At 44.4% G+C, this 17,174-nt stretch overlaps 1 protein-coding gene and 1 long non-coding RNA gene across 2 annotated transcripts; one reads left to right on the top strand and one right to left on the bottom strand.

Annotated features, from left to right (window-relative positions):
- Nucleotides 1–136: 136 nt before the first annotated feature.
- Nucleotides 137–11,353, bottom strand: LOC136372917 (uncharacterized). The gene is made up of 3 exons (XR_010745544.1): nt 11,228–11,353; nt 6,456–6,645; nt 137–1,160 (listed from the first exon to the last, which is right to left on the bottom strand). It is a non-coding gene; the product is annotated as an uncharacterized lncRNA (long non-coding RNA).
- Nucleotides 3,755–16,885, top strand: MAPK15 (mitogen-activated protein kinase 15). Its single transcript, XM_066337757.1, is given in 14 exon segments — nt 3,755–3,937; nt 6,476–6,574; nt 6,835–6,864; nt 9,185–9,275; nt 9,424–9,554; nt 10,108–10,271; nt 11,251–11,390; nt 11,807–11,864; nt 12,623–12,760; nt 12,981–13,086; nt 13,495–13,798; nt 14,036–14,098; nt 14,101–14,177; nt 15,593–16,885. Coding segments are annotated over 14 exon segments (1,677 nt in total). The 5' UTR covers nt 3,755–3,868; the 3' UTR covers nt 15,800–16,885.
- The last annotated feature ends 289 nt before the right edge of the window (nt 16,886–17,174 follow it).

Here is a 17,174-nt window from a genome sequence, read left to right as displayed (position 1 = left end):
GGATGTATTGTTTCCTATATTTTATTTTATTTAGCCTTCGGCTACCCAACCAGTACGTGCTGTTTGTGCAGGACAAACGCATTTTCCATACGGAAATGCACAAGATACTTGTCACCAGCTGTTCAGCGGGGCGGGCTCAGACACTTGCAATGGCTTTATTCTCTGTACAATTAGTATTGTGTAGTGATGACTGTATATAAATAATGCAGATACATACAGTATAGTACACACGAATTTTTTCTGTAAATTTAAAAGTGAAAAAAGTACTTCCCACTGTCATTCTATACAAACACTTCGGTAGGAAGTTCCAGCTGTTGTATTGGCATGACCTGCAACTTCAGAGGAAAAAGGACAAGAAATAGATCTATTCAGAGCTCTAAATTCACTATGTAGTAAATTACACAAGACATATATCAGCCAGCAGAATACCAAGGATCTGAATTCAGTACAGTAGTGATTCTTCCTCCAAGGAAAATAAGAAAAATCTTGCAAAAAAGAAAAGCTAGCAGCTTGCATTATATAACTAAGACAAATTGTGAATGTTACAGCCTTTTCTTCAAATGTTTGTAAACGATAGGTTTACGACTTCAGGCAAAGAAAACAAAGTTCTTGAGTTGGTCCTTGCACTCTTCACACATAAATAGCATTGTAAAAGTGCAAGGACCACAGCAAACGTGCATTTCATGCTTAAAAGCTTGAGTGTGCATTTTGTAGTTTTTATATGGTATATACACTCTGTTTATTAAGGCTACTGTGCACAATAGATTCTCAGCCACTGAAGGTGTTTCTGTAATTCTCTAAAAATTATTAGCAACATTCCTAAAGTTTAGCAGGCCTGTGTGAGATTATTGGGAAAAAGAATCATCCTTGTAGTTGACCCTCAGTGCTGTAGCCAGTCCCTGTACAGCCTGTGCACAGAGAGAACACTGGCAGCAGCCTGCATGGCCCATGAAGTGTTGAGAAACATGAGCTAGTATGCATTGTGTTTTATTTCAAAATACACAAACATTTCTAAATGGCACAAAGCTTGGTACAGGTGCATCTGACAGTGCAGACACAAATATATGAGGCACCAATCATTCAGGCCAGATCTATTTTTATATGTCTTGCAATCACTGTCTTCATTTCTTGTTGTCAGATAAATGCTACAGTTTGTCAGCCTGTAAGAAAAAATAAAAGTCAAAACACTTTTGGAGCTTTTCAGTATCAGACCACTGTAATTTCCCTACAATTTAGGTTTTGATCTTCCACTTCTGAAACTGCTTAAATTATTTTATTTTTAAAAACACAAGTGTTAATTTTCTTTTTCAAAATTTGAGACTTGATTATAGGAAACAGTAAAAACTGTACAGTGTATATTGGAACAATAACTAGCAATGTCTGAATATTTTAACATTGTTTGAAATTTTAATAAGGCCTGTCAGGAACACAGTTGTTGCTATTCAGGGTCTTAAAAATAAAACAAACCTGAAGGCACAGGAAAAAACTATTCGAATAGTGAAATTAGGCAGATAGAAACTAGCATCCTGCCTAGGATTCATTATTTTGCATTTGAACACTCTTCAAGTTATCTACAGCTTTCTCCTCCAGGCAACTATGATGACATTTACATGGAGATATGGATTTAAGTGACTAACTGTGGGGGACACAGCTTTTCAACTCTGGTAATTCTTCAGACATTTCAGATGGTCCACCTGGAGTACTTGCTTTTTCAGGGTTTGAGTCATATATCCTGAATAAATGTGAAAAGAAAAAATGCTGGTTTGTATAAACTGACAGTTAACAGAAATATAGACTAGAAGAAGAAACCGGGAGGGTTTTTTTCCCTAGTAGAGTAAAATTAGGCATCACCAAGTTATAAAAGCAGTATATTTGAGGTTAGTATCCAGAGCTGTGCTGCTTATCTTGCAATACAAAATGGTATTCCTTAACAAAACGGTTCCTATTTAATTGCATATACTAAAAAGCTAGCCACTGGCATTTACCTCACTCAATCTCCTGAAAAATTTGACATTACAGTTGACACAAAGCAGTGAAGTAAAAGCAGTGTTCCAGCCTTCAAACCTACAAAGTATAAGAAATGTCAGAGTCCTAAGATTATCTGAACAGACTGTGATGCAGTACTTGTATGTAATGCTGAATGGAGTTTATACATACTGTTTCAAGAAGTATTTCACCTCCCTCAGTTCAGGATCGGTTTTTAAACACTACCTTAACAATATTAAGTGAAGAGTGAAAAACCAAAAACTGGAACAACCCAGAAAATTTCACTACAATAGGTTAAAGTTTCTTCTCTAAATAAAATCTAAACATCAAATTAATAAAGAATTAGAGGCTTGAGCAGAAACTCATATAATACAAGGGTTCTTCTCATCACCCCCACCCACAGGACAGCACTGTATGCAGAGGGCCCTCACAAGAGCCAAGAGTCGGCAGCTGTTCTCAAATTTTAATCAGATTTAAGTGGTCAAGTCACTGGTAAGATGCACACACAGAGCTTTGTTTGTGAGCAGGATAAGGCAGATAAATGTATCCCATAAACAATACAGCCTAAAGTAGTTAGTGAGTCCCTTGAAGAATCCTAAATGAACATTTAAAACTAAACTGAATGCAATTTCTTTAAAATCATGAGAGGAATAAGCCTGTTTTGTAAGAGTCAGAATTCAGGAAACTTCCACACAAAATGAATTATGCCAGTGATGGAAGCGCACACTCAGCAAACCAAATCCCTGCACATGACCAAAGATGCCAGTTCATTAATAAACTGAAGTCATATCTCAAAGAACATTTACAGTCATGCAAATCCATTACACTAAATCCAACTCCATAATTTTCTCATTTTAAAAAAAGTAACAACAAACTATCTAGTAAATGCATTCAGCTTAACAATTTTGATTTCAAATTTGATTTTTGATCTAATTCAGAAAAGATCAAGCTTCAGAAATCATCCTACCTGCTATAAAATACAAGGGAAGAAAAGTAACGCTGTAGAAAACACGACTGCAAAGTGTCATATTAAATAAACTTTAGCCTCATCAGAAAAGTTGGAATTGGGTGGGGGTAGGAAGGAAGAATTAAAACTGGAGGGGGAAAAAAAAAAAAACCCCGAAGTATCATTTAATCTCAGAATGGTTGAGCTTAGAACGGACCTTAAAACTGATCCAGTGCCATCCACCTGCCGTAGGAGGGCCACCTTCCACCATCCCGGGCCCCAGCCCCGTCCGGCCCGGCCTTGGGCACTGCCGGGGATGGGGCAGCCACAGCTGGGCACCGCGTGCCAGGGCCTCGGCACCTCCCCGGGAACAATTCCTGCCCAAAATCCATCTGTCCTGCCCTCCGGCGGCGGGCAGCCGTCCCCTCGCGCTGTCCCTCCGGGCCCGTGTCCCGGGCCGCTCCCCGGCTCTCCCGGAGCCCCGGCAGGAGCAACCGGTCTCCTCCTGTCCCCGTCTCCCCCTGTCCCCGTCTCCCTCAGTCCCCGTCTCCCTCTGTCCTCCTGTCCCCCTGTCCCTGTCCCCCTGTCCCCCCGTCCCCGTCTCCCTCTGTCCCGCTGTCCTGTCCCCCTGTCCCTGTCCCGCTGTCCTGTCCCCCTGTCCCCGTCTCCCTCAGTCCCCGTCTCCCTCTGTCCCTTGTCCCCCTGTCCCCCCGTCCCCGTCTCCCTCAGTCCCCGTCTCCCTCTGTCCCTCTGTCCCCCTGTCCCCCTGTCCCCCCGTCCCCGTCTCCCTCTGTCCCCCCGTCCCCGTCTCCCTGTCCCGCTCTGCTCCTCCCTCAGCGCTCAGGGCACCGCCCGCCGGCTCCCCGCGGCGCTGTGCGCCTGCGCGCTGCGCGGGGCCGTTTCCATGGCGGCGGGGGCCCACAGGGAGGTGCCGCCATGAGCCCGCCCGAGGTGGAGCCGCTCGTGTGCCGCAAATACGAGATCAAGAGGCGCCTGGGCAAGGGCGTGAGTGCCTGGCGGGGGTTGGCCTGTGGGAGATGGGCTGGTCGTGGGAGCTAGGGGGGACCGTGAGAGCTCGAGCGGCCCGTGTGGAGTTCAGGGCAGCGAGAGAGCTCCAGGCGGCCCGGGGAGCTGAGGGCCGTTTGGGAGTTCAGGCGTCCGTGGCAACTCTGTGTGTCGCTCATGGCCTGGTGGAAGCTCCAGGTGACCCAGGGGAGCTCCGGGGGACTGTAAAAGCTCAAAAGTAAATAGTAAAATGGATCTGAGTCTCAAAGTACATTCTCTCTGTGCCTGCCAAATCCTTCTACATTTACTATAATCCCATCACTTCAGATCATGCTGCATCAAGTCATATCTTCTCCATAAAATGTATTTTTATATGTGAGTCAGTGGTAAATTCTAACGTATGTCTCCTCAGACAGCTCTAAACTATCCCGAGTTAGCTGGTTTTCTATTCTGGCACTTCTTTGGTATCATTTAGTTGTGTTGATACAAGTATTTAAGTATTTCCCTCAAGGAATCATTGAGGTGGGAAAGCCCTCTGAGCCTATGGAGTCACCCCTGCTCCCCCAGCACTGCCAAGACCACCACTAATCCATGTCTCCAAGTGCCACATCCACGTGGCTGTTAAATCCCCCTCGGGATGGGGACTCCACACCTGCCCTGAAGCAGTCTGTGTCAGGGCTGCACAGCCCTTTGCAGGTGTGTTTTTTCCAATATCCAACCTACACCTCCCAACTTGAGGCTGTTTCCCAATTGCCAGCAGGGTAGGACTGTAGCACTTACCTGAGGTACTCTTACAACTATTTGTACTGCCTGATGCACGGCAAAGGCCATGATCCCATGCTCCAGGACCACACATGTTACTGGAAAGCCTGCCTTGATGCCCTTACATGAGCTGGAATAATACATTGTACCTGTTTTGCTTCATACAAGTATTTAAACATTAAGTGAGCATTTCTGAGTGGGATGTGATTCCTTTGTGCAAGGGTAAAGCAGCTCCTAGACTGGAAAGTCAAGATTCAAATCTGTGGCCTAAAATAAAAAAAAATGGATCTGTACCACAGAGTAATCTGACTGAGTAATCATCATTTCTAAGTATCACAGTCATCCAGAATAGGGAAAACTCATGTTGAAGTCCCTGTTCCCTTAATAGACAACACAGCTTTTAATTGAAAAAAAAAGTTTAGTGTTGGACTTGACACTGCTGTGTTAGTGGTTGGACCCAGTGGTCTTGGAGGGCTTTTCAACCTCAGCAATTCTGGGATGTTGTCACTACAGACTGTGGTGAAAAGTCAAAACTGACCCTCTTTCAGTTTTGAAAGACCACAGTAGGTTCTCCTTGGAGCCATCTCTTCTCCAGACTGGGCACCTGCAGCTGTCAGCCTGGCTCCAGAGCAGAGCTCTCAGGGCATCTCCATGGCCCTTCTCTGCACCTGCTCAAATTGGTCTGTGTCTTTCTTGGAGCAGCTCCAAGCTGGATGCAGTGCTCCATTTGGGAATCTCACCAAAGTCAAATTGGGAAGAATTGTCTCTCTTGACCTGCCAGCCACACCATGGCTGGTAACAGCCAGGTGCCATTGACATCTTGCCACCTGGGCACACTTGGGCTCATGTTCAGCCACTGTCAGCAGCACTGCCAGATCCTTTTCCAGCTTTCCAGCCACTCTGTCCCAAGCCTGGCATGTTTCATGGGGCTGTTGTGACCCAAGAGCAAGACCTTGGCCTTGTTGAGCCTTGCACCTTGCCTTGGCCCATCGATCCCATCCCATCGATGCAGCCTTTCCAGGTCACACTGTCACAGAGGGAGGTCAGGTTGGTCAGACAGGACCTGCCTGTCACAACCTAGAACTGATCCCCTAGTTGTCCTTTTGATGCATCCCAGGACATGGTTGGCTGTCTGGGTTGCTAGTGCATGTTGTCACCTCATTTCCAGGTTTTTGTCCACCAGCACTCCCAAGTCCTTCTCAGGGCTGCTCTCCATACAGAGTCCTGGAAGCACAGAATATTTGTTGCAAGAGACTTCAAAGCCTGCTCATTCCCACCCCCTGCCATGGCCATGGACATCTTACACTAGACCTGGTTGCTCCAAGCCAAATCCAGCCTGGCCTTGCACACTTCCAGTGATGGGGCAGCCACAGCTTCTTGGGGCAGTCTGTGCCGGGGCCTCACTACCCTCCCAGGGAAGGATTTATTCCCAAATCCCATCTAAACCCTGCCCTCTAGCAGTGGGAAGCCCTTCCAGCTTGTGTTGTCACTCCAGGCCCTTGTCTAAAGTCCCTCTGGAACTGTTTTGGAGTCCTTTCAGGCACTGGAAGGGGCTCTAAAATCTCCCTGCAGCCTTCTCTACTCCAGGATGAACAACCACAACTCCCTCAGTGTGTCTCCTCAGTGGAGTAGCTCCTTGGCCTAATCTCTCTATCTTCTGTGCAGCTTCTGTCCCCTCTGCCTGCAGTCCATGGCTGGACAGGCTGTGGTTCCACTGCAGGCCTGAGCTGTGTGCAGGTGTCAGCACAGGGCTCACCTGTCTGTGCTTCTCCGCAGGCTTATGGCATCGTCTGGAGAGCGACTGACCGCAGGACAGGAGAGACAGTCGCTGTGAAAAAGATTTTTGATGCTTTCAGGAACAGAACAGATGCTCAGGTGAGAAATTACTGTCTTGATGTATTCTGAGATGTGGTGGGATTCCATAGGTATTTTCAGGACTTTTGTCTCTGGAAAATGATAATTATGCATGTAACAATACAGTCTGCAGCTATATTGGGATAAAAACAAGTGATAAATATCAAGCTTTGTGTATCATGGCATGTACAGAAGAGGAGTAGACTTAACCCTGTCATTTAACTGTATCTCTGTTATGCCATTGTCTTGAGTTAATAAATTGGTTTTTTCTTTATTTCTAGAGAACATTTCGAGAGATTATGTTCCTGCAGGTAATGTCCATGTTCCCCCTCTTCTCTGATTTTTTTATTATCTCTGATTTAAAGTCTAAGTATTTTCTTCCCGTTGTTTTCCAAAATGCAGCGGTCATTGATAAGTGTTGATAACTCTAATTTCTTTTCTGCACTATCTTGGCAAAGAGCCTTTCAGGGTGAGCCCACCTGAATGAAATAGTCTCCATTTGGGCTTATTTTTAGTCTTTCCCTCTCTTTCCCCATTATTAGCAATGTGTCTGCTGCAATAAAAGCACATTAGCACCTTCTGTCACTTCTTGCTTCTTTGTGGATAGAGACTGTTTCTCTTACATTGTAACTGCCGTGATTGGAGGAGGGGCTGGGGTGGGAGAGGGATTTACACTCCAAAATTGTTTTCCTCCATCATGCTGTTAGAAATTTAATCACTTAAAATAATCGAACCAAAAGAAAAAGGGAAATTCTTCAAGAAATAACTTTAGACTACTCTTGTTTTGATATAATTGACTTTAATCATGGCATTCCAGTTATCTGTCCACTCCTCCTCAGACTTAGCATGTAGAAACATCAATATTTTGGAATAATGTTGTAATAACTTGTGATTTGTGTCCTTGTTTCTATGGACAAAAGGGAGGCAGGGCTCATAGAAGATATATTTCCTAAGACTGCAAAGTTCAAGTAGGAAAGAGATGATTTTTTTTTACTTTTTAGTAATTCTTGAAGCCTGAAATAGAAGCTGCAAACTTCAAAGATAAAAATATAAACAATTCCTTAGAAGTGAACTATCTGTAAGTTATATCATCTCTGAAAGTGCAGCACTTCTGGAATGGATGGATGGAGGAGGAGCAGTGGAAAAAAGGATATTTCTTCTGAAGGAAAGAAGGAGTTACTTGGAAGCGGAGAGCAGGGAGAGGGAAGTGAATGTGCTGTTCAGGCAATACTTCCATAACTTTTGGTGGTCAATAGACTTTAACAATTTTAGTTTCCCCTCCTATTTTAAACCTCTTTCTTGAGGTTCAAGATGGAGGGTTCAGAGAGGAAAAGATGTGAAAAATACTCTGTTATTCATAATTGCATGCTTGTCTTAATTTATCTGTGCATAATAATTGCTTTGTTCAGTCTTGATGTTTATCACAAGGTCATTTGATGGGCTAGGTTATTATGTTATGTATCTCAATTATTCTAGTTGAGAAGCTGTAGAATCTGGAGTGTGAATGATTCTCTGATGGCCGTTGTTTGCAGATTTTGTGTTTGCTGTTCAGTTGTAGATCTACAGGTGTATTTTAGGCCAATTGTAGAATATCATTTTGGTAAGTATATTAGTAGCATCATTATTCTTTAAGAAAAGATTAACAGAACTGGCCCTGACAAGATTTTTTTCAAGATAATGTGGGTTTTTTAGTACAGATTGAAATTTTTTTACGACTTCCTGTTATCAGTTCCAGGGCAAGGCAGTGTGAGACAGTGGAATTTTCCTTCTGAAACAGCACTCTAGTAATACTGTCAAAATTTAGCTGCATCTCTAGAAACAATATCCCCTTTTGGGTAAAAATCTCCTTTAGATCATTTGGATGAGTATTGTGACTGTTCTCACAATGAAAATAAAGTGTGTGATGGCCTGGCTGTGTATCACTGCTCTATGAGTGTGTTTTCACAGGTTGCTGCAGGTGAATGTTGTTGTTTTGTGATCTTTCCCAGATGTTACATGTTATAAAATGTCGTAGTATTATGAATATGAAGTGTTTATGGTGTCCCCAGCTGTGCAGAGTGGGAAATTAAAGCTGTTACAGCTGGGGATGAACTTAATCATCCTATGAGGATTGTCAGTCTGCAAAAATGTGAGGAAGGACTCCACAGCTGCAGTGTGATACCTGTGTTGAGGTATCTCTGTGTGCTGTCTGATCTCCATGCAGTCAATTCCACAGTGCAGCCTGTGAGTGTCTGAGCCAGCCCTCAGACTGACATGTTCTGATTGTGTGCGTTTCTAACTACGAATGTTGATGGCAACTATCATCTATTTTCATGCCACAATAATTCTTTGGTTCAGTAGGAAGTTTGAGGTGCATAAAGGGGACTGGATATTATTATAAATGCTATAGAAGGAGTGTTAGAACTAATGTCTCATTCAACAGAGATTACTTTTTTGATTAACTGATTGTTTTCCTACTATGGAACACACTTAAATCCTTTTTTAAAGTTTATTTCAGAAGAAGCCTAAAAGAGGAAATAATATGTTTATGTTTGTTCTAAACAGTAATACAAATTAAAATAGGTTATTGTCCCTTTTTATGATTCACAAGCAAAACACATGTTTTGACAGCTGTGTCTCTACCCTGTGTAGGAATTCGGAGAACATCCCAATATCATCAAGCTGCTCGATGTTATCCAAGCAGAGAATGACAAGGACATCTACCTCATCTTCGAGTCCATGGGTGAGACTCAGCATTGCAACTGCCATTCAAACCCAGCCTCTCGTAGGAGTTATCCTTCTTATCACTTTGGTAGTGGTGTGGTGGTGATATGAATGTTCATGATGCTACTGATATTTACTGATGTAAATATATTACTGGTATATTACAGAGACAGATTTACATGCTGTGATTAAGAAGGGGAATTTGCTGAAAGACATCCACAAGTGTTACATTCTCTACCAGCTCCTGAAGGCAACTAAATTCATCCACTCAGGGAATGTTATTCACAGGGATCAGAAGGTACATTTTGATCATGATCTGTATCCTTCACTCCAGTTTTCTGTTGAACACTAAATAAAATCACAGATTGATTTGGGGTGGAAGGGACTTTCAAAGCCCATCCATTCCCACTGCCTGCCATTGACAGGGCCACTTTGCACTATCCCAGGTTGCTCCAAGCCCTGTCCAGCCTGGCCTTGTACACTTCCAGGGATGGGGCAGCCACAGCCTCTCTGGGCACCCTGTGCCAGGGCCTCAGCACCCTCCCAGGGAAGAATTCCTTCCCAATATCCCATCTAACCCTGCCCTCTGGCAGTGGGAAGCCATTCCTGCTTTTGCTGTCCAGGCCTGTGTTCAAAGTCCCTCCCAAGCTTTCTTGGCACCCCTTTAGGCCCTGGAAGGGGTTCTAAGATCTCCCCTGGAGCCTTTTCTCTAGGATGAATACCCTCAGCTGTCCCAGCCGGTCTCATAGGAAACGTATGAAGAAATACACAAGTATGAGACTAGTAAAAGAACCTTGGTAATCCGCTATTCAGAGATTAAAGGCTAATTGATTCTGCTGTGTTCAATGCAGCCCTCCAATGTGCTGCTGGATGCCCAGTGCCATGTGAAGCTGTGTGACTTTGGGCTGGCCCGTTCCCTGTGCCAGCCGGGCGAGGAGCAGCCCAGCCCCGCGCTCACCGAGTACGTGGCCACGCGCTGGTACCGGGCCCCCGAGATCCTGCTGGCCTCTCGCAGGTGAGTCCAGGGCTGGGGGCCTGGCACTTCAACACCCCGTGCAGGTTATTTGTCTGAAAGTCTTCAGTCTTTGAATTGTCAGTGTCACCAGATGCGGTGCCATGTCAGCAATCGGTTTTCTCAGTATACAATTAAACTTCCGTGACATAAAAACCTCTTATGAACATGTACACGTTCTTCGTGTGTTCTTAGTGTCAATGTACGTACGTGAGCAACTCATCTGTTTGTCACCTTTTCTCCCACCAGACTTATTTCTTCTCCCTTAAACCCACAGCTTTACTAAATCTGCTTGAGAACATAAGTCCTCTTTTCCAAATTGAAGCAGTGTTTTTTTGATAGACCTTCACGAAATACTCCTTAATCAAATGTTAAACCAGCTGCCTGTTAAGTCAGGCTTAGTCCTTTTTTTTTAAATTAAATATAAAAAATCAGAAAAGCAAATAAATAGAAGCAGAGTAGTATCCCAAATTTTAAATTGGATTGATGTGGGTATTTTGCAAACATCTCTATGTTTGTCCTATGTTTATATGATGTCCTATACCCACTGTTTGGCATTTACTTTGCTTGAAAATGTAATTCTTAGGTAATTGTGACTACTTTGTAAGTGCATCATGACCAAAGTCAAATGTTTCCAAAGTACAATGTGTATCTTCATTCTTGGTCATATGAAAAGGATATAATACCTTGTTCTGGCATTACCTTTAATATATTACCTTGTTCCTGCATTCCCCTGTAATATTTATTTCCTTTTATGGTTTCTTAGACTAAACTGTGAGTAGGATAAATCTCCTTCCTGTTTTGTACTTGCCAGTCTCATGATTCCCAAATGTTATTCAATTTGTGGTTTAAACCACATTTATATTTGAGAAGTCACCAAGCCTGCTTTCTAGCAAATAAATCAATGTAGGCGATGTGAATACCAGGTACAGGAAAATATTTGCTACATTTAATCCTACCTCTGTTCTGTTCCTGTTTGTAGTTACACTAAGGGTGTAGACATGTGGAGCATTGGCTGTATTCTCGGAGAGATGCTGCTTGGAAAGCCTCTTTTTCCTGGAACATCAACAATTAATCAAATAGAGCAGATCCTGAGGGTCATCCCTGCTCCATCCCCAGAAGGTAGGACTCTGCTGTGGGGAAAGGTACCAAAAGAAGGGTTAAGGGTGGAAGAAATCAGCCTGCCTGGGTCAGGGAAGAAGGTATCTCTCATTCATTCTGGCACTTTCCCAAAGAAATTAAAATCTTCATCTTGAATGTTAATGTTGGAGGAAAATAAGAATTTCACATATCATGGTGCTTCTGCATCTGTTACAATGACAATGCGAGTTAATGAAGTGTATGATTAATAAGTAGGAATTCAAAAATCAGATTAGAAAATTTGTAAGTAAATATTCCATCCCTCTTCCATAGATCTCTGACTGACTTTTATGAGGATAATTTCTAATGTTAATATCAAATAATTTGCTTTCCTTCATAAACTGTGTAGCTCTGCTAATCCTCATCTTGGCAGTAACAGTATCTTTTTATTATTGCAGATATTTTGGCTCTGCAGTCAGAGTACAAGGCCTCAGTTATTAACCACATGAGCTCCCGGTAAGCTTGAGGTGTTTGTGTGTCTCAGATCATCCAATGTAGGACCACGGAGTCATGGAACCACAGAATAGTTGGAGTGGGAAGGGACCTTAGAGATCATCTCATTCCACCCCCCTGACATGGACAGGGACACGTTTCACTAGACCAGGTTGCTCCAAGTCCCATCCAACCTGGCCTTCCAGGGATGGGGCAGCCACAACTTCTCCAGGAAATCATTGCAGTCCCTCAGTACTCTCACGAGCAGTAATTTCCTCCCAGTACCCCATCTAACCCTGCCCTCTGGCAGTGGGAAGCCCTTCCCAGTTGTGCTGTCACTCCAGGCCCTTGTCCAAAGTCCTTCTCCAGCTGCCTGTGAACCTTTTAAGGCACTGGAAGGGGCTCTAAGTTGTCTCCTTAAATAGAAATTATGTAAAATATGAGTAAGATTTGGTGCTTAAAATTATGTGCACAATTATATTTAGGATTTCAAAACGCAAAACCAGATTTTAAAGTGCTATCTTCTTTTAAACTTGTGTCTGTAAATTACTGAGAGGTATGTTTCTATTATCTTGGGTCTAGGTTTGTGGGATCACGGGGCTGGAAAATGATGAGCTTTAAGGTCCATTCCCAGCCAAACCCTTCTAGGATTCAGTGATTATGATACACCTTGTCAGTGAACTCGTGTCTGGTGTCACCTTGACGTGATCCCAGAACTGTCACTCCTGCCTTCACTGGGAATTAGACACTGAGAGTTTGTATCATTTTTTTCTGACTTCTAGGCAGCGAGTAGCATTTGAGGAGATTTTCCCATCCTCTACTCCACTGCCTGCCTTGGATCTGCTGAAGAAACTTCTGGTATTTAACCCTGACAAACGGCTCACAGCAGAGGAGGCTCTGCAGCATCCTTACGTGAGCAGGTGAGAATGACACCAGCATGCAGCTTCCCCTGATGTCTTCTGAGACATTACAAACCTGCTCTTGGCACAAATTTTCTTTAGATGCATTACAGAAAAAATGGCAAAGCTATTTCTTTATTTTCTCCAACCCTATTTACACAAGATTGTTTAATAATCCTGTTTAAATTTTAATAATCTGTTCCCAGTCAGTGAATTACATGATGTGTTCTCATTTCCTCAGATTCCACTGTCCTTCCAGGGAGCCCTCTTTGGATTTTGATGTGATCCTTCCTTTGGGGGATGATGTCCAGCTGTCTGTGGCAGAATATAGAAATAAATTATATGAGGTACTTTCATCCCATTTTCCCAAATCCTAATCCTCCAGGTAACCTGCCATTCTTGCACACACTTAATAAATTCTGTCATTGTCTTGTCTTTGTGTTCCCCTGGGCTTTCTGTACCTGCTGGCACAGTTATACTTGGTGTTTGATCAGCCAGTTCCATACTTTGAGAGACCTTTACTTGTCAAATTCCCACAGGGCAAAGAAAGATCTCTGAAGCATGATGTCTGAGAAAGATTCACAGAATGGTTTGGGTTGAAAGGTACTTTAAAAGATCATCTAGTTCCAAAATTATACTCGTTAGTTACCCTGTAAAATAAATTGCAGATATTTATAGGTACTTCTCTTTGTTTTGATGCTTTATTTTTCTGCTATATTGCTGTATTAAATCTAACCAGCTTTTCTGTTCTGCAGATGATCCTTGAAAAGAAGTCAAAGAGCCTTCCAAAGGAGCAAGGGCGGAGAGAAAACATTCAGCTGAGCCAGTGTGAATCCAGCACACTTGTCCCCGGTTTCAGCTCAGTGACTGTACCCACCAGAAAAGGCCAGCAAGAACCAACACCCCCTCTTGTAAACCCTTCACATGTGCACACTGGAGCCACAGCTGCGGCCCAGCCAACAGGATCCAGCCAGAGCAAGGACTTGGCCAGAACTGTGTGTCAGAGATCACAGATTAGTGTGATGATATACAACCCCATCACACACACCACTGTGCAGAGTAGGTACCACCTCCTAACCCACCTTGGGGTATTGTTGTGGGGGAGAGAGAATGAGTGCTGTAAAAGAAATGAAGGGAATTTGCATGGGAAAATGAGGGGCTGAAACTGTATGAGGGAAATGACATAAGAACAAAACACTGTGGAATGAGTGTTGATATGGGACTGTCCCTGCCTCAGTCAATGTGTTCTGTGTTCTTCTGATTTTCCTACTTTCTCTCATGTTTTTCCTTCTGCAGGAAATGCAAATCCTGGTGCTGGGATCAGGAACTGTTCTGCACCACCTCAACAGTCCAGAATCTCCACAATGAGAAACTAGGGAGACAAATCACATGGCCACACACTCGGCTCTCTCCTACAAGTGCGCAGAACCATGACAATGTGAGTCGCTTAACTTCTGTCCCTTACTTGTGGTAGCCTGGGTCACAGCAAGTCCCTGTAGTGCTCCAGGAAGAGTGGCTGGAAGCTGGAAAAGGTCACCTGGTGGTGCTGATGACAGTAGCTGAACATGAGCCCAGGTGTGCCCAGGTGGGCAGGAGGCCAATAGCACCTGGCTTGTACCAGCCACGGTGTGGCTGATGCCCAGAGCAGTACCTGTCCCCTGTGCTGAGGGACCTCCAATCCTGGGGGTAAGTTTGGACTTAGCACAACAAGAAAGGAGGGGTCCCACTGTGGGGCTGGAGTGTGTCCAGAGAAGAGAACAGAGCTGGGGGAGGGTCTGGAGCAGCAGCAGTAGCTATGGAAAAAAGGAGGCTCAGGGGGACCTTGTCACTCTCTGCAACTCCCTGACAGGAAGGTACAGCCAGGTGGGGGTCAGGATCTGCTCTCAGGAAACAAGTGACAGGAGGAGAGGAAATGGCCTCAAGTGGTTCCAGGAGAGGTTCAGGTTGGATATTGGAAAAAACACACCTTGCAGGCCTGGCACAGACTACCTCAGGGCAGTGGTGGAGTCCCCATCCCTGGGGAGATTTAACAGCCACATGGATGTGGCACTAGGGGACATGGATTAATGGTGGCCGTGGCACTTGGCAGTGCTGGGGGTGTGGTTGGACTCAGTGGGCTCAGAGGGTTTTCCAGCCTCAATGAGTTTGTGGTTCTAATGGATTGTGGCTGCTGAGCTGTGAGGATGTCAGTCCTGTCCTCTCTGCTCCTCCCTCTTCCTTGATCTTGGCCATGCTTCCTTGCAAAAGCCCTCACCCTCACTGGGTTCTTTAGTGACCTATTGCTCCTGCTTTTTTTCTTCCTGATCTGTCTGTCTGCTGCCTGGTGACTGCTGGCACCTGCAGAGGTGATTGGAGGAAGCTTATGACAGAGGAAGAGTATGGAAGGTTCACAGAATCACAGACTGCTTGGGTTGGAAGAGTTGTAAAAATCCATCTCGTTCTACCCCTCTGCCATGATCAGGGACACCTTCCACTAGCCCAGGTTGCAGAAACTTTCAAGCATGTCCCATAGCACACTTGCAACCCACCTTCTAGCCCCTCTGATTTGGAATCCCATCCAAAATGTTTTGAGAGAAAAAGAAACCATTTATTCCCCAAGATGGGATTGTGGAGCTTGCTGCACATGCAGGTGTACATATGACCAATGCATCTGGAAGAATCTTTAGGGAATTTTGACCAACTTTCTGTGACAAGAAGAGCAGAAGAGGGAGAAAATCAGCCTACATGCGCCCTGAGTTTGTGTTTTGTTTCCTGAGAGGATAGTGCTGACCAAAGCCAAACCTATGTCCTATTTGCATTCCAGAAAGCTGATTCCAAGTTATCAACTTTTCTTGGCTTTTCTTTCTCACACAGAATCCCAGAAGCTCTCAGTGTCACAGCAAAGATGTTCGTCCACTTCTGAAGCCCAGTAAAAAGATGTTCCAGATCACTGCAAACGTGGGAGCTGCAGGTGATCCCAGAGCATCCATGGGCAGCTACTCCCAGGCCTATGGAACCATCAGTAAATCTGCACTGCAGAGTCTTCCAATAGCAAAGGCCTCCAAAAACCCTGAGCAGTGACTGTGGAGATGTTCCAGACAGGTGAAGTACAGCTCATCCCTCAGCCCCTGACTAAGAGAGGGCAGCAGAGGAGAGCAAAACATGAGGAAATGCTTTAATCAGTGCTTAGGGCAATGTCCTCCTTTCCTCTGGAGAAGTTAATAGAATAGGAAATCCAGCTCCTCTGCCTTCCTGTCTCAGCATTCAAGGACACAGCTTGTTTGCTCTCACACCCTGAGAACAGGAAATGCTGTCAATTCATACTCCTTGTTTGAATTACTGCAAAAAAATCGCAGAAAACAGCATTATTCTGATACTTGGGTGGGTTTTAAACATAATCAGGATCCTGGGCAATGTCCTGCAGTTGAACAAGGCCAAGTGCAAGGCCAAGAAATGCTCTGAGGGCTTGAGCCTCTCTGCTCTGGAGATAGGCTGCGAGAACTGGAGGTGTCCAGCCTGTAGGAAAGAAGGCTCTGGGAAGACCTTTGAGTCCCTCCTAGTGCCTAAAGGGGCTCTAGGAGAGCTGGAGAGGCACTTGGGCCTGGAGTGCCAGGACAAGGGGAAATGGCTTCCCACTGCCAGAGGCAGGGTTAGATGGGATATTGGGAAGAAATTCTTCCCTGTGAGGGGGCTGAGGCCCTGGCACAGGTTGTCCAGAGAAGCTGTGGCTGCTCCATCCCTGGAAGTGTTCCAGGGCAGGTTGGACAGGGCTTGGAGCAGCCTGGGATAGGGGAAGGTGTCCCTGCCATGGCAGGCTGGGGTGACCTTTAAAAGGTCCCTTTCAACCCATTCTAGGATTCTATAACAGTCTGCCTAAATGGTGGGTATTTTTTTGAGCAGAACAGGTAACTGTTCTCTGAAGACCAAGAAGACCTAACTCTTCACAGATAATCTTACAGTTCTTCACTTATTTCTATGACTGTTCTAGGCTAGATGAACAGAATTTATTATGGTCTGGTTTTGTTAAAATCAAGTAGAAAAGCATTTGAAATACAGGCAGCTTCTTCTACAATATTTAACAACTTCTTTACTGTGTAATACTGTAATAATAAATCCTTTATATTGCACTGCAGAAAATCTTTGTCTTTCAAGAAGCATTTGCTGTGTCTTCTTCAATGAATAATTGGTCATTTTTATTGTTTTTGCTTTCAGAAAGCAAAGTTTCATGATACTATTGCTGAGACATCATAAAGGTGTTGCCAGTCTACAGTGGGACTACAGGAAGCTGTATATTCCTGTTTCAAAGATGATTTGGGATACATTTTGCTCATTAACTTGAAGCTCTTGTCTCTGTCGCTGGCGTTTTACTCTACCTGTGATGAATGATTGTTATTACCTCTCAGCTCTCTCAACTGCTCATGCTGCTCCAGACCTGTCACCTTATGAACTGCAGTTA

Source organism: Sylvia atricapilla, chromosome 1 (assembly GCF_009819655.1).
Source record: "Sylvia atricapilla isolate bSylAtr1 chromosome 1, bSylAtr1.pri, whole genome shotgun sequence".
In the NCBI taxonomy this organism is placed as follows: Eukaryota; Metazoa; Chordata; class Aves; order Passeriformes; family Sylviidae; genus Sylvia; species Sylvia atricapilla.
Note: the sequence above shows the minus strand (reverse complement) of the source record. Positions and strands in the feature narration are given on the sequence as shown.